The sequence below is a fragment of the Haplochromis burtoni genome, unplaced genomic scaffold, assembly GCF_018398535.1.
Source record: "Haplochromis burtoni strain Fernald_Lab_line unplaced genomic scaffold, NCSU_Asbu1 Contig_379, whole genome shotgun sequence".
Lineage (NCBI taxonomy): Eukaryota > Metazoa > Chordata > Actinopteri > Cichliformes > Cichlidae > Haplochromis > Haplochromis burtoni.
In genome coordinates, this window is record NW_024582740.1 from 167,761 (window position 1) to 190,966 (window position 23,206).

General features: G+C 38.9%; 1 protein-coding gene across 4 annotated transcripts in view; it reads left to right on the top strand.

Moving 5' to 3' along the window:
• The first annotated feature begins 128 nt into the window (after positions 1–128).
• Positions 129–23,206, top strand: part of clec16a (C-type lectin domain containing 16A) — a 59,083-nt gene continuing 36,005 nt past the window's right edge. For 2 of the 4 annotated variants that reach the window (XM_014340508.2, XM_005943609.3), the window contains exons 1-12: positions 129–356; positions 1,127–1,255; positions 1,878–2,011; positions 3,697–3,845; positions 6,909–7,014; positions 10,392–10,397; positions 12,464–12,587; positions 12,712–12,886; positions 14,612–14,662; positions 15,920–16,036; positions 21,567–21,867; positions 23,082–23,193. In XM_014340508.2, coding sequence (XP_014195994.1) covers positions 283–356; positions 1,127–1,255; positions 1,878–2,011; positions 3,697–3,845; positions 6,909–7,014; positions 10,392–10,397; positions 12,464–12,587; positions 12,712–12,886; positions 14,612–14,662; positions 15,920–16,036; positions 21,567–21,867; positions 23,082–23,193 — 1,478 coding nt within the window. In that variant the 5' untranslated portion in view covers positions 129–282. The remainder of the gene's footprint in view (positions 357–1,126; positions 1,256–1,877; positions 2,012–3,696; positions 3,846–6,908; positions 7,015–10,391; positions 10,398–12,463; positions 12,588–12,711; positions 12,887–14,611; positions 14,663–15,919; positions 16,037–21,566; positions 21,868–23,081; positions 23,194–23,206) is intronic. The other 2 variants (XM_014340510.2, XM_014340509.2) reach the window with 2 other exon arrangements.

Below are 23,206 nucleotides of genomic sequence, written 5' to 3' on the forward strand. Positions count from 1 at the left end.
AGTTATGGTCGCGTGCTTTAACCATCATTGATAGCATGGGAAGTCATTGGTTGTAGTTTTTTCTCAGTTCTACTGTAAACCCTCTCGTAGGGAAAAGAACTACAACTCCCTTTGCCCACGCTATTACGTAATGACCCCGCAGTGGCTACCATCACCGCCTATCACCCCCTGTTTGCTAAGCAGCTAGCCGAACGGGAAAGTGGGTGTAATGGATAGATACGAACACTAACACTAGCAAAACAAGGCGCCCGGCAAAATTGCAGTCCCATTAAAATCGCAACCATGTTTGGCCGGTCACGGAGCTGGGTTGGAGGACAGGGGAAAGCGAAAAATATCCACTCCCTGGACCATTTGAAGTGAGTAGTTAGCATGAAATAAGCTAATGTTAGCCTAAGTGGTCGCTGGTTGAAAACGACAGTCGTTTTTTACCAGCGTTATATTTAGCCAAATATTTAGCAGTAGTGAATGTGTGTAAATGCATTTATTCAATCAAATTGTAATAAAGCAAGGATTACTGGATTTTTTTTATTATGTTTTGCGAGGTAAGTAAAATCTGATGTAGTCCTAGCAGACAAAAACCGAATTGACACTATAAATTAAGACGATAAATTAAGTGTTTAAATTAAATTTTAATCTGAATATCATTAATACACGAAGAACTGTATTTACCAATTTTGTAAAGCTTGCATGGAGGCTGAATTAAAAGAGCTCATGCTGGAAAACACTGGCTTTTACCAGAGTACGAAAACATGCATTCGTTTAACCCCAACAGGTGCATGACATTGAGGGGTGATTTCGATCAACCTGAATCAGGACATAAAATCCCGAGCCAGGGCTCTAGTGAGGCTAAATGAGGGAAACCTCTTGTGTGCACAAGTTTCTAGGTTAGTGGTTATTACACTGCACTAGCCCAGTAACAGCGCTACTGCATCTATCAATATTCTTTTGAAACGTTATTAGGTTTATCTAGCAGCTTTCCGCAATGTCACGCGATCAGTGCAATCTTTGTCCTGCTAGGTTTAGATACAGATATGTGAATGTTAATGACTTCAGTCAAATTTAAACAAATGGCTTTTTCACCTCCTCTTTCACATTTTCACCTTATTTCTGTAACTCTCTCTATCAGGTATATGTACCACGTCTTGACAAAAAACACAACAGTAACAGATCACAACAGGAACCTTCTGGTGGAGACCATCCGCTCGATCACAGAGATCCTCATCTGGGGGGACCAGAATGACAGCTCTGTGTTTGAGTAAGTCCCAGTTCAAGTCTTAGTGTGCGATTCATCACTTTTAAATACAGATATGAAGGTGGTACTCTAATGTGGGAGTTAAAGTGACATCTTACTCTGCTATCAAAGTGATGATTTTAAACATTATCCAGTTTCTATGATGCAAAGTACTGAGGTGTTTACTTCTCTAAAATGAGAACCTAATATTAAACAAAAAACTAGTCTGAGATCATTTTTTTTAAAGGTGAAGTTTGCGGTCTGTAAGTGCAGAAAGTCAGTATATCGCTGCACATAAATTATGATGGTCTAACAGTGTTGAAATATTCTGGAAAGTAAAGTGAGAGTCAGCTGAGATGCATTTGGGTGTAGTGAGTAGAACAACTGCGATAAGAATAAGAATTACAGTACTGTGCAAAAGTCTTTAGCCAACACTCAGAGGTTGTTCAAGTGCACAGTGCTGTAAATTAAGAATACTGTATGAAAATGATAAATAAACACCTAACCATAATATTAGTAAGCAGGGTAATGTCTCTCTCTCTTTTTTTTTTTAAGACATTGTCCATTTTATGATGGTTGTATGTTATTCAGTCAACTTGAATTAATTTTTTTTTTTTACCTGCTTGTGTCTTATGTCTGTGACCAGTTTCTTCCTGGAGAAGAACATGTTTGCCTTCTTCTTGAACATCCTCCGTCAGAAGTCTGGACGTTACGTGTGTGTCCAGCTCCTCCAGACCCTCAATATACTTTTTGAAAACATTAGCCATGAGACTTCCCTATGTAAGTAGTATTACATCATTTCACTCTCTGACTAATGCTGCTAAAAGACTGACATTAGTTTATGTTAGGTAACTATTAATAGAACCGTTAACTCAGGGAAAAATAAAGAAGTCTAAGGGGGTCATTTCCACTTTTGTCTTTTACTCTTTTCCTGTTTTTTGCAACTGCCTACTGCTTACCTTGTAAAAACTGTAAAAGCAGTAAAAAGCGCTGACGGTATAAAGTCTGTGAAAACTTTCTTTCATGTGACTATGTTTCTAGCTATTTAGTTTGTGTTGTTAGCTAACAAATCCACAGTTTATCCATACATTAATGTAACTATATATACTTTAAATGTGTACAGCTAATAATTAAACCGCTAACCATTTCTAATAATATACAACTTCGTATTCACATTTTTAGCAAGCTGTTGTTTTTCACTTAGTTGTTTATCCGTTGTTTTCTGCTAACAATTTAACAGATTTTTACACCATTAATTAAATACTTGAAATTAACATAATCACAGCTAGCTTCTTGAACCCTTTATTCTCTTTTCAACCGTATAAACTTTAATCGTGTTTCCATTTTTTTTACCTTATGTTTTCTAGTACTACAGTTTATGTTCAGTTGTTAACAAACCAAGTCTCTACTTTGTACTTTAACTCTCTGTCTGTTAAGCAGTAAGTGGTTCTTCATTGTTTGGCTAACTGCACTGAAATGGGATAGTCCACCTGTTAGCTGCAATATTCAGGTTTATAAAGCACTTTGTAAATGAGCTATGTGTGAAGGAGAATCTGTTTTTCTCAGGTGACAGGTGGTTTACTGGACCAACAAGCTGGAGTCAAAAACCCAAGTCAATGAGGCCTGTTTTATACAATAAAATAGTCTCTCTTTTCCCAAGCACACCTAAACAGTTTACAACATAACAGGTTACCACATGGTCAAACATAACAAAGTTTCTTACTAATGCAGGAAAAATAGGTTGATGTATGCAATGGACAAAAAAACTATATTATTTTATTTCATAAAATAGTGCTGATTGCACTTGGCGAACATCTGATTTGCGAGTTGATCACGCGGCTCAGTGCATTCTGTATAAGAGCTTGTCGAGCTGGTGATTGAAACAGACTGTCCTTCACGCTGGTTTCAAGTGCTTTGCAAACCCGAATATTACAGCTAATACATGGCAGTGAGGGGCAGTACAACAGTGATCCCCTTAGACTGATTTTTAAGTTTTAGTCTCCTTATATTCCACTGAGTTATCGGTTCTAACGGTGGTTAGGTAACATAAACTAATGTAAGTCTGTAACTGGCACAAGATGGCACTAAACAAGTTCTAAAAACTTTAACTTTCAGCACTTATTTCTTAAATCCAACTTCACGGACAGTGTTAAATCTGTTACTGGGGAACCAAAATCTTAGTAGATTATATACTGTCCATTTCACAATGGGTTGTTATAAACATAAACTAAAGTTGGTATTTCAGCAAGGTGTTGCAGTCACCACAAGAGCTTTACCTCACCTTTGCTCCAATAACAGTGAAAGAAAACCTAAGGTAGTGAAATGAATCAGTCCACCTTCAGCTTTTAACACTGTGTCATTTTCTGTAAATGCTGAGCTATTAGATAAATTGCATGACAATCTGGAGGCTTAATAAAAGCCATCTCTTCTCTACCCTAAACGTGTCGCCTCCTTTCTCATTACAGATTATCTCTTATCAAACAACCACGTCAACTCCATTATTGTCCACAAGTTTGACTTCTCGGATGAGGAGATCATGGCTTATTATATCTCCTTCCTTAAGACCCTGTCACTCAAACTTAACAACCACACCGTGCACTTCTTCTATAATGAGGTAAGGCTACGGGGGGGAGAAGGGATGATGTGAGAGAGGAAAAAGACAGGCTAACAAAACATGAAGAACCTTCTGCTCAGTGTCTGCATATCTTTATGAGAGATACGAGGGAGGGAAGGAAGTGGTGAAACATAAGACACTAAGGATGGAAGCAGTGTGCAATGAAGCAAATTTGTAATATCAGCCAACTGTCTGAAACTGCAAATGATAAAACAGGAATTTTTTTACCCCTCAGTAAGTAATTTTAAGGAATACATATAATACTTTATCTAATTTACTACACACATGCACTTATTTTAATATGTAATTATATACAAATAGTGCTTGGGGGACAGTTGTGCAAACTTCAGTTCACCTCTTTATTGTTAACTTTGTCATTACATTTTGCCACTTTTCAAACTCTCTTAGCAACCCACTGACAAATCAACTCAAAAGGAATTGTAGTACTGACTTCCTGTTGCCCTGCTGTAGGCATACTTTTCATTGTGTGAACTCTGTTCAGTGAGGGGCAGAGAGTAGCATGCAGCTGCACCAGCAGGCCGAGCAGGCTGTTTCCACATGTGCAGTGTTGTTTTTGTGGTTTAATGAGGAAGCTGTAGACTGCACAGGAAAAAATAAGGCATCTGAGTGGTTATTTTGTGTGTATATATAATCACAATTACTGCACAACACTTGAACTTGTGGCTGTGTTGATTTTGTTATAAATTCACAATCCTTAGAAATGAAATGCCTTCAATTAAACAAATAAAAACACTTAAAGTAAGTTTCAGTCTGGAACCGTATTTGTCACATGCATTTTCTGCCAGTAAAGCTTATCAGTGTGCTTATCCCAACATGCAGATTAGCAGCAGAACTTAGAAACAGAGCTTCTGCAAATCAGCAGCACATTTTCTCTGTCAAAATACTGGCTTCCTGTGTAGAAGCATTGATTTAAGAGATACTGCACACAGCAAATAACTGAACTTTTAGAACGTGGCACGGACACATTATTTCTTGGGCTTGTTTCTAAATCTATTTTTCTATATGATACATATTGTGTGTTTGTGTGTCATTTGTTTGCAAATGAGGTTTTAGATTGTTGCCAAGAACTCTGACCACACTATTCATTTGTGATGTTGCTAACCTCTGATGTTTCAGCGATATCTATAGTCTTTCCCTTGGCCTCTTTGTGCTGGGGAAAGTTATTGGTGTACTGTTGATGGTAGCGTTACCCCTGAAGCCAAAACCAGACCTGTTGTGTAGATCTGAGAACATTTATGTCTTTTTAAGTTAACTATTACATTTTTGTTTTAATTTGTGTGTTAACAAATATCTAGTGTTAATAACCAACTTGACACATTGTTGGTCTAAAGTCAAATATTTTTTTTTATTCTATAAATAATTAAAACCTTTTTTAAGCAGTTTATATTATTATATGTTATATAAATATTTTAAATTAATCTATTAGTTTGATTATCATTATTATTCATATTTTGGAGTCTTAGCTATAGTTTATTCTCCTGCAGATGGCGCCGTTTGATAACTGCTCAGCTTTCCTCCTTCTCAGAACTACACAAGTCACATTTTTAAAACTATTGCAAAAAGTCGGTTTGGGTTTGGTGTCAGGCTCAGAACTCCTCATTTGCTGTGATTCTGGGTGACTGTTTAAATGCTTGACTCGCAGCTATGACTGCCTGGAGGTCACAGCAACTGAGGAATGGTCGGGTGGACAATCGGGCACTGGCACAGAGAGAGATAACAGTAGTATCCAGAGTTATCAGGTTGTTGTGCAGAATTGCTAAATGGAGCGTGCTGGTATGTTGAGACGTGTTGAGCTTCTAAAATCTTATTATGGTTAGAAGAAGAAGTCCCTGCTGTTAAGCTCATTATGCTCAGAATTAAGTACATTGGTTTGTTCAAATTTCTTGTTGGAACTGGTATGCCAATACTAGAATTTTATAGTTAAAAGATGAAAACTTGAAAAGTTAATGGCAAAACAAACAACTCTGCACAAGATTATTATGAGTTATTATGAGTCTAGCAGTACGTGAGGTGGGCTTTCTTTAGCTTAGCTGGCTTGATTGGTATCACAACGGTGGTTATAAAGTCTCTGTTAAGTTGGGTTCTCTAGTCAAGGCTCTGTGCACGCTCATATAAAAAGGAGCATTCCACAGGTCATGTGACCCTTTCTTCACACGCGAGTGCCACCTCTTCCAATCAGACATCGTCAAAGTAAAGAAAAATAAAAACCTTTCAACAGTGTTGAAAAAGGCCAAGAAATTAATGCTGAAGAAAATCATTAATCTGAAGAGCACACATAGCAATAAAATAACAGTTTAATTTTAATTGTATCACTGAGTGCACTCTCTGCTGTGCTGTTTATTTGTAAGTTGACAGCTGCACATTAGAGCTTTGAAACTTTAAGCTATAATAGTATCCAGTTTAAACGTTACTGTCAGACTGCTTAATAAAGGAGACATAGAAATCGCTTTAGATTGTCAGCGCGTAAAAGTCAAATCCATTAGAATTTGAATGTGTGTACTGTGTTCTAGTAGCTCCAATTCCAGCTGTTACTAAGCAGCAGATTAGAATCAAGGATACTAAGATTTAAAAAATATTTTCCGAACCACCAAATGTATGCAAATTGGTTTTAGTGATTTTCAGCTTAACAGTTTGCATATATGAAACTGCAGCAGACAATCTATAAAAAAAAGTGGTTCTTCCAGCCAGTTTAAAACGAAACTCTACAGTGATTTAGCCAGTGGGAAAGAGAGCCACTTGCATGATACAGAAAGCTCTTGATTTTAGAATCAACATAGCTCACTAACTTACTAATCTAGCTTTGTAGTGGACCCCTCTGAATCTCACAAAACAGTGTTTTGTATTTTTTTTAAGTATTTTCTCATTAAAACAACAGTAATGTTATAAGATTACTGCTCCTGTTAAGTTTTAACCTTCAAAATTCAGCACTCTTGTCTCCTTTAGCAGCTTTCTATCTCTCTCTGTGGTCATTTGCATCCTGAACAAAATGGTGCAGTGCCTTGTCTTGCTCACCAGCGCCCACTCTCTGTCTCCCACACACAGCACACTAATGACTTTGCCCTGTACACCGAGGCCATTAAGTTTTTCAACCACCCTGAAAGCATGGTCCGCATCGCAGTCCGAACCATCACACTCAACGTCTACAAAGGTGAGTGCCGTGAATACGCACGTGCACACGCTGCTTACATCCACACACTCTCACGGGATGCTGGGACCGCCTTTCTCTGTTCTTCCCTCTTCTTGCTGCTGCTTCTGGTGCATGAGCATGACTGACAGGTAACACTGTAACAAATACACACTAAAAAGCAGTGTGGCAAATTTTCTTTCTTTTAATGTTTTGTTGCTTATTTAGGGTCAACATGCAACCCCAGTTGCAAATAATTGGGGACAATGACTAAAATTTTGGTAACACTGAAAGCATTGATTTGCAGATCTCATAAACCAATAATTATATTCTAACGCTAATGGCAGCAACATGTTTCAAAATGTGGGGCATCTGTATCATATCTGTTCAAATTTGGATTCTTCTTTGCGTGATAGAACTTTAACCCACGTTTTTGGATGGCACTGTGAGCTGTGCTCACACACAGTGACTTTTGGAAGCATTCCTGAGGCCAGAATTATGCCTGTTTTTAATAGAGCACCGACTGAGAGCCCGGAGATCACGGGCATCGAATTCAGAGTTTTGGCCTTGGCGCTCACACACAAAGATTTCTCCAGATTTTCTGAATCTTCTGATATTAAGTGCTGTAGATCAGCGGTCCCCAACCTTTTTTGCGCCACGGACCGGTTTATGCCCGACAATATTTTCACAGAACGGTCTTTAAGGTGTCGCGGATAAATACAACAAAATAAAACTAGTACCGGTACTGAAAAAAATAAGATTTATTCATAACACACGTGAAAAGACCCAGGAAAATAGAGTTAACGATAAAAACGATAACTAAATAACACTGAAAACCGATAAAAACCCTGAAAACCATAAATTTCACACCTAAGCCTCAACTCTCGCGGCCCAGTACCAAACGACTCACGGACCGGTACCGGTCCGAGGCCCGGGGGTTGGGGACCGCTGCTGTAGATGGTGAAATATTTAAAGACTAATGTTCCATTGAGGAACATTGAAATTGTTCAAAAATTTATTAACAAGGGTTTTTTTTTATTTTGTTTTGCTTTTTTCTTGTGCACATTATTGCATCTGCACATTTTTAATTCTAAACTGTTGCTGATTAACCTAATTAGTTGCAAAATGTTCTTCCAACTGTTTCTTTGTAGCACCAATTACTCTATCAGCTTCTTACCTCCCCCCTCTTCGAACGTTTTTGATATCAGTTCCTGCCATCAAATTAAACATTATTCAGTGCTTTTCATGAGAGTTAAACTTTTCGGTTTTAGTGTTCGGGTTGAATCTGTCTTCTACTGTGAATAAAATAAGATTGGATTTATAAGATTTGCAAATCACTGCATTCTGTTTTTATTTACGTTTTGTACATCATCCAAACTTTTTTGTAAATGTGGATGCACATCAAGGTCTGGATATCTTCCTGGTTATACGTATTAGCCTTTTTAGGAGAATTATTCATTACAAGATTTTGTCCAAGCGATGTTGTTATTTATAACCATGACATGCATTTACTTTTTATAGAATTCTAACTGGATATGATAATATGAATATTAGAACTTTTTATCCACACTTGCAAACTAAAACTATTTATTCTTAACGTTTTTAAGATTCTCGTGTTATTCTTTATAGTCCCTGGAAAGCTAATTGAATGCTTTTACACTTAAGATTTCATTAAAAGTAAAATGGTAAATGGCCTGTATTTATATAGCGCTTTACTAGTCCCTAAGGACCCCAAAGCGCTTACATATCCAGTCATCCACCCATTCACGCACACATTCACACACTGGTGATGGCAAGCTACGTTGTAGCCACAGCCACCCTGGGGCGCACTGACAGAGGCGAGGCTGCCGGACACTGGCGCCACCGGGCCCTCTGACCACCACCAGTAGGCAACGGGTGAAGTGTCTTGCCCAAGGACACAACGACCGAGACTGACCAAGCTGGGGCTCGAACCGGCAACCTTCCGATTACAAGGCGAACTCCTAACTCTTGAGCCACGATCGCCCAAAGTAAACAAGAAACATTTTGATGTAAAAATTTAAATTAGACAAAATAGCAGACTTGTTGTAGTTTTTTTGTTTTTGTTTTTTTGGTTCTAATAAAATTACCTGAGGTTTCAACACACAGGGTTAAAGTTCACAATAAGTCGTGGTAGAATAAACGTTACAATCACCATACTGTAAAGAGACTCTTCACACAGTCCAGCACCATGCACAGTTAGGTGTTGAAATCCCTTCACCTGTAGCTCTGTCATGCGGGGGGCTGCAGGTCTTTCAGAAAGACTACAGAAAACAGTAGCAGTCTGAACATCGACACCTTTTCAGCAGCTTTTTCAGCAGCAGTGTTTCTCCTTCCTGCCGTCAATGTGCGCTCCTTGTGCGTCCAAGCTGTCTGCATTTCATTGCAGGGGAAGCTGGTATTGCCTTGTATGGTTTTGGCTTCTCTGTACATGTCATGCTTATTGTCACCTTAAATGAAACAGCTGCTCAGTGTAAAGGCTTTAAAGTCTCACAAGCTGTTGCTTTGTGTCCGTATCTGTCCGTCTCGTCCCGCATGTAACACTTTGTTCTGTACAACATGGCTTTCTTCCGCCGTCCATAACATCCTGATTCTAACTCCCAAAGGTACAACTTTTTTGAACAATATAAGAACAAAAGTCATTTATAAATCAATGTAGTATTAAAGGGGATGTGTCATTGCTAAACTGACCACGGGCTATGCTTTAATAAGGAATCTTTAAAAGCATCATTTTAATGTAGCAACTCTGACTTCAAGTCTGTGAAATTGTCATGGGACCACCCACAACATCTGAATTTTAGACTGCCTACTACACTTGTGCATAATAATAATTTAATTGTGGAAAACCCTTTGCTGATTTAATAGTTGTAATTAGTTGGATTTTTAGAGTATCACAACACTAAAAATATTGCAGTGAAGGTTACTTCGTATTGATGCTCCTTAATGATTCCTTAGGGCATGCCTTGCAACAGATGGCCACCTGAAAAAGGATTTAATTCAGAACCCAAAGCATTTAGTCATTGCGTAGAATCAAGTTTTCTTATTGCGCTGATTTTTCAGGTAATGTAACTGTTCTTTTTGGGGGTGGGGGCTGCTTGTTTCAGTGTCTGCTGTTCACATAATCCTCCGTAAAATCCCAAAACAAGTTTTAAATATGTACATTACATATGCAACTCCTTTTCCAGGTGTGCCCTTGCTATTTTTTAATAAATGTTTGTGAGGTCGTTCCCAGCCTCCACCCCTCCACAGCCGCCCCTTTACTCACATTGAACCTGTGTCTGTTTCCCCCCCCACCCCCTCCTTTATCAACAACCACTCTTCCTCTTTTGTCTCTCCCCTCCCTCTTCCTCCTCTTTCTGCGCGTCCCATCTGCCTAACTCCAGTTTCATGTAAGTTGGTTCCATTCATTCAGTCTTTTTCTCAGGGCTTGGTATCCTGTTCAGTTTCTTTACAGTTACTCTTCTTCATGTGTTGAATGATGTCAAGACACCTCAGCTCTATAGTGTTAACTTAGTCTGGGGGTTTTGGGGGGAGCTTTAATGTGAATTGTTACCCTGCCCTGCTTGCTCCTAATGGTGTATTTGTTCTAAATGTATGGAGTATTAGCATCATTCTTTTCAATCATTCTGTATCATCCACTTCATTCATGCAGTAAAAAACAGTCTCATTTTGTTTCTTGGGTTTGTTGTTCCAACAACCTAATTTTCAGCTAAGCCCCACATGTTGGTTTTTATTTTGGTGATGGGCTCAACAGTTTTGATCACTGTGGTTATTTAGTCAGTGTCTCCCTATCCATTGTGTAATTCATGAATTTAATTTGGCTGCTCATGCATTACTTGTCTCAATTTGACCTGTCTGGATTGGAAGTATAATAACCATGTGGTTTTATTTGCATTTTGATTTTCCATGAAAAAGTGTTACTATAATTCGACTAGTGGTGTTTACTACAGGATGTTGCTTTTGTCATTCACCTAAGTCAACACTTAAAGAACATTTACTTCTGTGTTTCTTTTGATTGTCTGTTTTCCCCTGAAAAACCCTTGTATGTTAAAGTGAAGCCGCTTCTTACTTCAAATTAAATTAACAAAAACAAAAAACAAAAAAAAGTCTATTATTGGAGGAGTTCAGTGTAACTGTGCTTGTTAAAGTTCTGCAGTTAGACCCATAAGCACCAGAAACCATATTGACTTGACCAGATTTTTTTTAAACAAGTTTTTTTTCTCTAAATAAGCAGACCTGCAGAACTTTGATTGCATCGTCAGGTTTTAAAAAAACATTTTCACCTTCCAGTTAACTGTGAACAAATTCACTTTGTTCTGTGTATATTTGCCCCAAATAAAATCTGCGCTCTAACACTGAAAGGCTTGCAATATAATAGAAATAAAAATTATTACAGCAATAGGACAGATAGTTTCTTATTTTCTAGTATTCTTCCCCAAGACATGGCTAAGCCTCAATCTAATCTGACTGCAGGCAGTGCAGTGGTTAAAGACTGACCGATTTATCAATAAAAGTTATTTGATGATCCAGAAGTATCAGCATTTTTAATGACCAATAAATTAATATTTAAGTAGTAAAGACAGAGGAGAAATACTTTTCAGGCATGCTTTCAGCATTGATGTTGCATAGTTTGGCCACCAGAGGGCACTCTGCACCTGCCTCTTGACAAAACACGTGAACAAATGATCCAAGTAGAATGTTAACAACTTAAATGATTCTTTACTAATAACAGATGTTTAGGAAACTTTTTCTGTTTTGTTTGCCTGGAAGAAATAAAATATCAGCAAATATCAGTGTCAATATTATCCTTAAAAATATCGGTCAAATTCTAATTGTGGCTAATAATCCTGGAGCTGCCTTTCTCTAAGCAGAAGTTAGGAGCAAGCCGAAGAGGTCAGGCCCATCCTTCAAAGCTTTTTTTATCCTTCTTTAAATTTGCAGGCCTCAGTTGAATAGCATAACTTAAAGCAGGAAATCAGACTGTGCACCCATTTGATGCACACTCATTCCACCAATACAGTGGTAATCCCAACATATGTAAACACACCTAATGTGTGAAAACTGCTCTTACCTAAACTGGCCACCTCTCAAGAGGGTGCATCTGGAAAGCTCAGGCCACAAGCTTGGGTTAAACAGAGCAAAAACTGATTGGCAAAGCATTTTATTCTTGACTAATTAACATATAAAAGGGAAATTCATCTGGCTTTATTGATAGTGGATTGACAATTTGTGTCCTTATTTTGACCCTTTGGGCATTTTTTTTTTTTTAAATAATTACTTTTTTTAATCTTTTAGTAAGATCATCCTTTATTTTAATATGCTTTTAAATGTGTATAATTATCTGGTTATATTCTGGTATTCCTCGAGGATCACATGTTTTGTGTACACATGAATGAGTCTTTGTATTTGTGGAACTGACCTTGATAATAACTCTCCATGCCTCTACTCTCTCTAGTGGACAACCAGCACATGCTGCACTACATTCGAGATAAGACCGCGGTCCCATATTTCAGTAACTTGGTCTGGTTTATCGGCAGCCACGTCATCGAACTGGACAAGTGTGTACAGACGGATGAAGAGTAAGTGTTTTTCTCACTGTAGCCTCTAGATGTCAGCAGTGTCCTTGTTTGAAGCCTTGATCTGGCTCATGCTTATTATTCTATGTTATGTATACGGTATTTATTTATTTTCTGTCTGTCTTAGACATAAAAACAGGGGGAAGCTAAGTGACCTGGTAGCAGAGCACCTTGACCACCTGCACTACCTAAACGATATCCTCATCATCAACTGTGAATTCCTTAATGACGTTTTAACCGACCACCTCCTCAACCGTCTCTTTCTGCCACTCTATGTTTACTCTTTGGTCAGTCCTGAGACGGTACGTTACTCTGGAGTGCATTTCTGAATACATCTGGTTAGACTGATGTTCACAGGTTCAAAGTTGAAGTGTGTGTTGTGTTAAAGTGGTTTCCTCCTTTCATTTCACACATGCAGTGTAGTACGGTTTTATTCCTAAGCTAATTATCAAGTTGAAAAATTAAAAAGTTGAAAAATGTTCAGTTTGCAGTAGTAGTTTTTTTTTCTTAGCTTGATTAATGACTAACCAGTGGTTTTGCTTGATCACCTCAGAAAAGCTATGAGTTAGAAGTTACGGTTAGGTTAGGTATTTGCCAGTTTGTGCAGGTGGTGCTGTGTGGGTGACATAGAGGTTACCACTAGGTTTTGAGTTCAAACCATTCAGGGGCCTTTCCATGTGGAGTTTGCATGGTCTTCTGTGCCTGCATATGATTTGGTAAAATCTTAAATTACATAGAACATAGAAAGTATCCCATATGTGTGGTGTAAAGTGCTTCGATTGGTCAGTAAGCCTTTTAATACTCTCTCTCCCTCTATCCCAATAACACTATATGTCATTATAATGCGTTTTCTATAAATTCAGTGAATAGTTATGTAATCACCGTATGAAAAGTACTATTTCTTTTTTTACATTTAAAGTAAATAATCAAAAATGAAATAAATATGGGCCTTATGTGGCATTATCCCGTAGTGCAGAGGTGGGGAACTCCAGGGCTCAAGGGCTGGTGTCCTGCAGGTTTTAGATGTGTCCTTGATCCAACACAGCTAATTTAAATGGATAGATTACCTCCTCAACATGTCTTGAAGTTTTGCAAAGGCCTGGTAAACAACTAATCATCTGATTCAAGTGTGTTGACCCAAGGTGATACCTAAAACCTGCAGGACATCGGCCCTTGAGCCCTGGAGTTCCCCACCCCCTTCCAGATTTACACACTAGATGACCACACACAACTTCACTCTTCACTCTGGCTATCATTACTGCTCCTGTATGGTTGTCGGGAAACTTTACTCAAATGCAGAGTGTCCTAGCACACTGTTAAGTTCATTCAGAGACGTGTTGTTCTGTTCTTCCACATATCTTTTGCATAGTATGCTGCATTGCAGACACTCCTAATATAAATGAGGCAACTCGGCTTGTGTGAAGTGTTTTCAGCTGGGCATCGTATACCTGGGGTCGAGTGTTTTGACCAATGCATGAAACCATATATATTTATGAATGCAAGTTGTAATGACTAGTTATCTTGATCTTTATTATATGGTGTGCCACAGAGAAAGCCTATTCTAACATTTAAGTGTAAAGTTTAGTTCGAGCACCTGACAGCTTATTTTTGCTTCTCATTCATAAACTCTGCATACTATTTTACACCGTGGTTACTATTGCAAATCGTCATATAAAGCAATGAAAAAATATTGCAACATGTTTTGCAACAGCACAATGTTTCATCATCCAGTGTGTTGCGTCATATCACACAGCCCTAACATATCTATAAAAAAACAAAGGTGAGCTGAAAAGATTATATTCCAGGTGAAAGCGTAATTATTACGAGTTATAAATGCAGATAGTTGAACATTAGACAGTTAAAACACTGTTTAAATCAAATTTTCTTTTGACATGATAAATGTTTACTTGTTTGCAATATGGGTCATGACTGTTATATTCGTACTACTAAATGATTATCACACACATTATGTTCTTGTTGTTATTATATATCACCTTAAATCTTCTTGTTTCTTTCTCTCTCTTTAGTCTGAAGAGCGGAAGATCAACCCTCAAGTGTCCCTTTATCTGTTGTCTCAAGTAAGTTACACACACACACACACACCTGCCTGCCTGCTGACACTCTTGTGAGTGTAATCTTGCTGTGGCTGCTTAATCCGGTGGTGTATTGTCATACAGTCAAGCTGCTCTTTGTAAAGCCTTTTCTACTAGCTTTATTATGTGAATAATGGAAATAAAACTTTACTTTATGCTGCATTAGTTATTACTTACACCTTATTATTACTTGCTTTAACCAACTTTTACCTCCTGGACTGTCTTAGTTCTGCATGGAATACATTCAACAAAAGTCCTGGAAATATTCCTGAGATTTTGATCCATATTGACATGACAGCATTACAGGTGCTACACATCTATGATATGAATCTCCCGTTCCACCACATTCCAAAGTTGCTCTGCTGGATTGAGATCTTGTGACTGTGGAGGCCTTTTGAGTGCATTGAACTCATAGTTATGGTCAACAAACCTGCTTAAGATTATATGAGCTTTTTGACATGGTGCGTTATCCTTCTGGACACAGCCATCAGAAGATGGGTGCACTATAGTCATAAAGTATCAGCAACAATACTCTGGGAGTGTGCGCGAAAATTTCTCCCGCACCAGAATTACCAGGAGCCTGAATTGCTGATACAAGGCAGGATGGATTCATGGAGAAACTCATCAGACCAGACGATATTTTTCCAATATTATGTTGTCCAATTTTGTTGAACCTATGCTCCAAATTGTAGGCTCAGTTTTCTGAGTTTTCAACAAGTGGTTATTTGAGTTACTGTTATCGAAGTTATCGAAGCAGTCTGGCCACGCTCCTATGACCTCTGACATGAGCAAAGCAGTTTCTCCCAGAGAACTGCTGCTCACTGAATATTTTTGTTTTTAGAGATTATTCTCTGTAAACTCTAAAGATGTTTGTGTGGGAAAATCCCAGCAGATCAGCAGTTTTGGAAATGGTCAGACCAGCCAGTCTGGCGCCAACAGCCACGCCTCGTTCAGAGTAGCTTAACTCACCCCTTTCCCCTATTTTGATGCTTGGTTTGAATTCCTTGCTCATGTTTACATGAATTCCTGCCAGGTATTTGCATTAACACACACTTAATAAAAAGGCCATTGACTGTAAATCGTGTCTAAAGGGAGCCAGTTATATTTGTGTAATTTGCAATGCTTACATGTTGGTGCAGATGATCATGTCTAAATGAATTTTTAACACTATAATTTATTTTCTAATCAGCTCTAGTGGCCCAGAAACTGATTTTACTTTGTGTTTATGTTCTTGTTTTTCAGGTGTTTCTAATCATCCACTATCAGCCACTGGTCAATGCCCTCGCAGATGTTATTTTCAACGGAGATCTGTCTGTATTCACCACACCGACAGATATTCACAGCACGCACAAGAGCACGGTAACACACACACACACTTTGACTGTATATGTTAATGTACTGTAAACTGTACTGTACTGTAACAGGTAAAACTGTGAGTGAGTACAGCATACAAACAAGAAATGTGCACACTCACACCTACGAAGCAACCGCATGGACACATACACAACACACACACACAGTTGTGTTCCAGAAGTGTGCGTAGGTGGTTATGAGATCGAAGGGTCATGGTTTTCTCCATGATTCACCCACATCAAGGCAGCAATATGCAAATTACTTGACTTTTCTTTTTCTTCCCTTTCCATTTTTTGAACACTCCTGATTCCTGTCGTGCTCTCTGTCTTCCTGCCACGGCGTTGGATAGCAGCATTCGGTTTCCTTTTACTGCTCCGTGCCCTTTAATTTCCATCTGCATATTCTTGTAATTTCCCTCTTCTTTTCTGCCACCGTTTTAATCTTCCCCTTTCATCACCTAATGTTCCCCATCCAGTTCCCCTCACCTCTCATTTTCTACTCTTGATTCAGTTTCTCTTCCTTCATCGCCCCGCCCCTGCTTCTTACATTTTTTTTTGACCATCTGCTTTTAAAGCCAGGTGGGTGTGCCGAGGTAGTGAGCGTTTCTGAGAACCCTTGTGGTTATTCTCTGTGCTGAGTGTGTGTGTCTGTGCGTGCGCGCGCAAGAGCTCTCTGGCTGTTGTAAGAAACGGCCTACCTTTTCAGTGAATATAACTAGAGGCGTGATGTCTTCACAGCTTTGGTGTACCACAACAGGAGGCAGCCAGACCCAAATACGTACCTGCCAGATATTCATTCAAGATCACTTTCCCTGTTTATATATTTTTCTCTTAAGTAAAATCAAGTAGATTAACAAATCATATTTGTTGTGTTTATCCATGAGTTACTGTTTTCTTTTTTTACCGGGGGTAATTTATTTATTTTTTCCGTTCCACTAGGCAACACAAATTTGCATTTGCACATTAATTATTCTTTTTCTGACTGATTGACATTGATAAGATGGATACCGGTGCAGGTTGTGTGATTTACTGGCATTTACCCTGCAGCAGTGTATTTGGCATTTTGTTCTGGTGCATGTAAAAATGCTAATGAGCACATTAGTGCAGCGAACAAGTGTTATGCAGGCCACGCATTTGTGTGACATCACCATGGTTAATTGAGGAAGTTCTACTAACTATTCCTAAAGATGCCAAATAGATACTCAGAAGTTGCACTCGTATCTGCTAAATCACATGTACCGTGTTATAGATTGATTTATTGTAGATAAAACAGCAGACATATGAGGTATGGGCTCTGTTTTTGCGCAGGTGGTCAAATGGCACCTCCTGTTCGTCTTTGATGTGGCAGGAAATTAGGTCACATGATGGAACACTGACAGAGCTGGCTCACCTAACCCAGATCTCTTTCCTGGAAGAAGTGTTTTCTCTCTCTTTCTCTCACACTTTTGTAGATGTGTTTACTTGCAAGTGCACCAGTTAGATACATGTTTTTGATATTTGCATGCATGTGGCAGTATTTTTTTTTTTTTTGTGCGTAACGTAAGTTCGTGCAGTTCGTTTACTGTGCAGGAAAATTGGGTTTATCTTTTGACCTGCAAATGGCACCCGACTTTCAAGCGGGTGTGTGTGTTTGTAGATATGTCGTGCATGCTCCCTGACCTCCATTAATTTCTCAGCATTGGTTTAGACTGCGAGCGGTTTACCAGAATATAGTCAGCTAGCAGGTGTGACACGCACACGCACACACACATACATGCACACACACACACACACACATACATGCGCACACACACACACACACACTGATACTGGTTTGTGGTTTGTCTCTGACAAAATACACACTGTGTTTTTAGCAGTAACTACAATGTAATCCTACCAGTAACACACAGTGTATGTGAGTATTTTTAAAGCATGGAAAAAAAACCCTAATAGCTAAGGTTTTCTGAATTTTAAATTAAAAAGCATAAAATAAAATAATAGTGGCAACATGTTTAAGACTTTAATTGTTACAAGAATACCTTTGTGTCATAAGAAATTAATAAAAAAGAAAGAAAAGATGGAGGAGAAAGGGCCAAAGCGAGGGTTTTAAATGATGTATATAAATATGCAGCTTTTTGCTGTGATTCATCCACAATACCTTCACCAGAGGTTGATGGAGAGAAACTGATACTGGGTTTATCCTAGGCACACATTTGAATAGGGAGGATGGTTTCAGACACCTGCTCGTATGTAAGTGCATGTATGTTTTGACGTGGTCACGTGCTCATGTTTGTGTTTGGTGGTTTGTGTTAGCACAAGAACTTCAGTGAAATCAGGCCACCCAGTTTCAGTGTGAGATACAGAGTTTTCTTCCTCTCGGTGTAAGAGCAGGTGAATCTTTTCACGAAATGAAACCAGAGAGAAAGGATTATCTTGGAATTCAGTCCTGTTTCGCATCATCCCTGAAGCCATTAAAGTGTATGTTTTGTATAGTTTTATAGCCACTACCATCATTATTGTAATTCCTTAATAATCTGATAAATACTTACTAAATTAATTGCTAAATCCGAGGATGAATGAAATATATCAGTTCCTTTTACGATGTTCCGTAGTTCCTGTTTTTGCAATGAGTTGTTGAAATAGTGGTTGCTCATTTGCAAGTGCACGGTTAGCATATGTACAAGTAGTCCCCATGAGCCCCTCTTACTTGATACTGAAATCTTTTTTTATTTGCAAGGGGAGCCAATCAGAGGACCGATGGCTTAAAGGAAAAAGTAAAGGAGCCAAATGGCTTGTTTCAAACAGTGAAGGATTGCACCAAGGTTTGATGAAAGATCAGGAAGGATGCTGTTTCAACTTAATCCTGCTAAGCTTCTCTGGTAGAACATAAAGCTGAAAATACATGGATCAACGTGGATCTCAGAAGATACCTCGTCATCATTTTCTTATAATTTCTAAAAGAGAAAAAGTGCTGATAACAGTAGTTGCTCATTAAATATCAATCAGTTAGTTAATATATTAATTTGCTAATTATTGGCTTTATACAGTAATCACCCACAAATTTAAGCTGTTTATAAAACCCTAAACCAGCTCTGACCTATAAGGACATAGTGTGCAGAAATCTTAACACGGGTAACACATGTCGACGTTACATCAACATGAATATGAGACGTTGTTTTCCACTCTTAACTGTTTGGTCAGCTGTTTGTTTAACCGTAATCTTACCTGAAGTCATAACTCCGTCAGACTAGACTATTAGTGCTGTATGTAGAAAATGAACTAGAGGATCATCAAGTTTTGAAATGACTGCTTCATGATTACTTGCAGTCTCTGAAACGTCCTGGAGTTTCATATTCATGTGCAGCAGTAAGGAGTTTGTGATTAAAATGTGCAGCAGGAAGATTGTCACAATTACACATGTTATACTTACTGTAAGTGACAGCCCTGACAGCACTGCTCAGCATTTTTTTTTATCATTTACCAGTTGTTTCCTGTGGGATTGTGTGCATGTGCATTTTGGTGTCGGTTTGGGGGCTGTATGTGGAAAGTGGGTTTCTCAAAGTTCGAGTATGGCCACACAGAAGGGCCTCAAAGCGCGTGTGTGTTTTTGTGTGTGTGAGAGAGAGGAACTAGTCCAAAAATGTATGAAGTGGGAAGTGGCTTTTTGATTAACATCAGTGTATGTTTACTGTAAGACTTTGTAATTAGTGTGACAATAAATAGACACAAGTAAAATTATATATAGATAGAATTAAATAGGCAATTTCTGCAAATACTTGTGTTCATGTGTTCATTTTTTTTCGGGGGCTTATCGCATTTCCTGTTACCACCTGACAGCTTTCCTTTGTTGTTTCTCTTGTTTCGACCACTGCCTATCTTTTGCCCTGCCAAAAAGACTTAAATACATGATATCTAGTTTACATAACTGATTTTAATTGCCCTGCAAGTGGGGCTGTTCGATATAACGATATATATCGGATGACGATATAAAAACATCTATCGTTTCATTTTACGCTATCGTTTGTTTCGTGGTGTCGCAACATAAACTGTTTACGGCAATATTTTTTCATCGTTTTGATGGTCACTGTAGAGGCTATATTAATTTCAAGTTCTCTCTTTCTCTTATATTTAATATAACCACACTACAGACGGACAAGCGCCTGTTTTTATGCGTTGTGGTTAGCAACAACGACGGTAACACATCGCGTGTCCGCTTGTTTATGTTCCACATAAACCTTTCACAATAAAGCTCAAGATCCTGTTGAGACTTTTCAAAATAAACTGAATCACGTGAAAGAGCAGATTTACGGATGAGAAGTAAAAAAGAGCCGCCAGGTGCTAAAAAATAAACCTTAGACTCAAACGTTAGAACAGGCTTTTCCCCGCAGCACGCCGTGTAATAAATACTCACAAAGAAAACGGCGGCCGTTACAACTTATGTCTAAAAATGTATAGTTTCATGCATCGGTTAAAACACTCGACTCCAGCTACATGACGCGCAGCTGGAAACACTTCCCGCAAGTCGAGCTGCCCGAGATTCACAGAATTTACAGAAAATGTTACATTTTTGTGATTTATATCGTTATCGGGACGATAGAATTCTTATATCGGGATATGAGATTTTGGTCATATCGCACAGCCCTACCTGCAAGGCTTTCTCTTTGTGCACCTCTGGGCTGCTTTCTGTGCATCTGCTGTTTTAGATGGATGTCCTGTTGTGAACACACGTGTGAGTGTTCACAGTCAAATTTCTGTTTTGCAGAAGTTTGAAGTCTACATACTTGACATGCATATCAGCAGTCATCATTGCTGGGTCTCTAGCTTAGAACCCAGAGAGCAAACAGCAGCCTTGAGCATAGGAGTCAAGAATTTATGAGTCTAAAGATGTTCGGTCAGGTGAGGAGTGCAGTTGGGAACATTTTCAACAGCTCACACGGTTATTCATAGAGTCAGACTGCTGACTCTGAGTAATGACTACTGACTACTCTGATATCCTGAAGCATCTGAAAGAAATGACTCAAACTTTGTTACAAGCCATCAAAACATTGTACCCCAATCGCATTGCATTTAAAGTGCAAGAATTTTTAAGCTGCACCAATGGACTCTTCTCTCAACACCGGCGGTGGTCCTCTGATTTGAGCTTGAGTTTCTTTTTCTTTTCCAAAAGGAAACTCTTGAGGCTCTCTGTTTTGAAACAGTGGAGAAGTTCAGGCTTGCATTGCAGATACACATGTGAAACTTGTCAGAACTGGACTTCCACAGGTTGTTTTAAAAATAGCATCAGCACTGAAAATAGCCTAGAGGTGCACAGTGAGACAACCTTAAAAATTTGATCGACCACAAATCAGAACATCAGGAATTCCTTTGGCTTTTTATGGAAAAGTTTTGTATCTGTCTTTTGGATTGCAGCTCGTACATTTGTGATGTTATTTTTAAAACAGTTTTGAAGGTTATGGTTATGTGTTGTTGACTAAAATAATAACTGAGTGATCCACAGGTGATATATTCCTTTTCTCCTCATACCATGGCCTCTGTCCTGTTTTGTTTCTATCCATCAGGCAAGTGCGGGAGGTATGCGCCGCTTCATCAAGCCTCCGGAGTCTCTGGAGCGCTCACTGGAGCTGTCCCGCCATCGTGGCCGCAAAAGAACACAGAAGAGGCCAAACTACAAGAACCTGGGCGAAGAGGAAGATGATGAAAGGGCTGGGGGCGGAAGCAGCAGTGCAGGAGGAGGACTAGAAGAGGGCTGGGATGATGACAGTGGCAGAGGAGGAGAGAGGGAAAAGGGAAAAGGTACAGAGGGAATAGGAGCAGGTGGGAGTTCTAAGGGAAGCAGAGCGAGTGGGGAGACGGCGGAAGGTGAGTGTGTGTCTCGTGGGACACAGCAGTACAGGACTGTGTTTGTGAGTGTTTCTTCACCGCCATAAATCCAATGTGGTCTCCCATGCACTCTGGTTATTCTCAAGAGAAAAGAGAGAGAACTCTTTAAAGAAAGAACACCTGACATTTTTCACTGGAAATGTGGTGGCTTTGCTGCTTTTCATTTACAGCTACAAGTAAATGCTTAAATGTGATCTCCATGCTTTTGCAGCTGTGTTTAAATTTATATTATACAGCCTCATCATTTTTTTTTCCAGGAAATAAAAGATTCCTGGAAAAAGTAACAGGAGTAAAAAACAGGCAACGCTGCACAATCAGAACAGAAGCCGTCTCTTTAGCTTGTTTTAAGATGAGGACTCCCTCTTTTTGCTGCATCCTCTTCTTGGCACCATTTAATTTCCCCATGATTATCATGGCTACCACTGATCTTGTGCTGAGCACAATCCACGTAGCAGTATTGGTTCCCACAGCGATACACCATCCATCCTGTGCTCCTCATCTCTCCGCCTGTCTCTCACTCCTGCTCTGTGTGTATGTGTGTGTGTGTGTGTCTGTGTGTGTCTATATTATGTGCTTGTGTGTGTGTGTGTGTGTGTGTGTGTGAGTGTGTGTCTATATTAAAATGTGACCATTTCACGCATCTGAAATGATTCATTTTTTTATGCTTTGATTTATACTGAGGCATTAACAGCTTCAACCTTTTTTTTTCTTTACTCATTTTTTTTAAAAGCACAAATGTGGTCATGGGCCGCAGGGGAAGATGGTTTCAGAATGACATGAGTACCATTTGGGATGGAACAAGGACGCCTACCACTGTTAACTGATAAAACAAGTGATAAAATTACCAACATTTTAAAGAATAAGTTTAAAAATAGATCTGTTTTTCTTCATAATAGATTTAAATATTCCTTTGTCTATTGATGTGTTACCATAAATTACTAATTTTAACCTGCTTGCTCTAAATACTGTGAGGAACACATGTGAGGTTTCCTGGCAGCTTTAGTACGTTTTAAGACCTTCACACTTCAGTTGGTCCATATGTTTTAGAGCCTCTTTGTTCCGTGTCTGTAAGTGTGCTAAATTTGTGATGTGAATGTGAATGATACTCTGTGAGGTAGGTGGTTCTCCAAATATGTGGAGATTTATGTAAGTAAATACTAAGTATGCATCTCGCGGTGTGTGTATCTGTGCAGAGATAGAAATGGTGGTGATGGAGAAGTGTAAGGTGTCAGAGCTGACAGAGCAGAACATCACTGATGAGGAGAAGACAGCTGCAGCTACTCGTACACACACACAGAGGAGCAGGTACATGCACGCA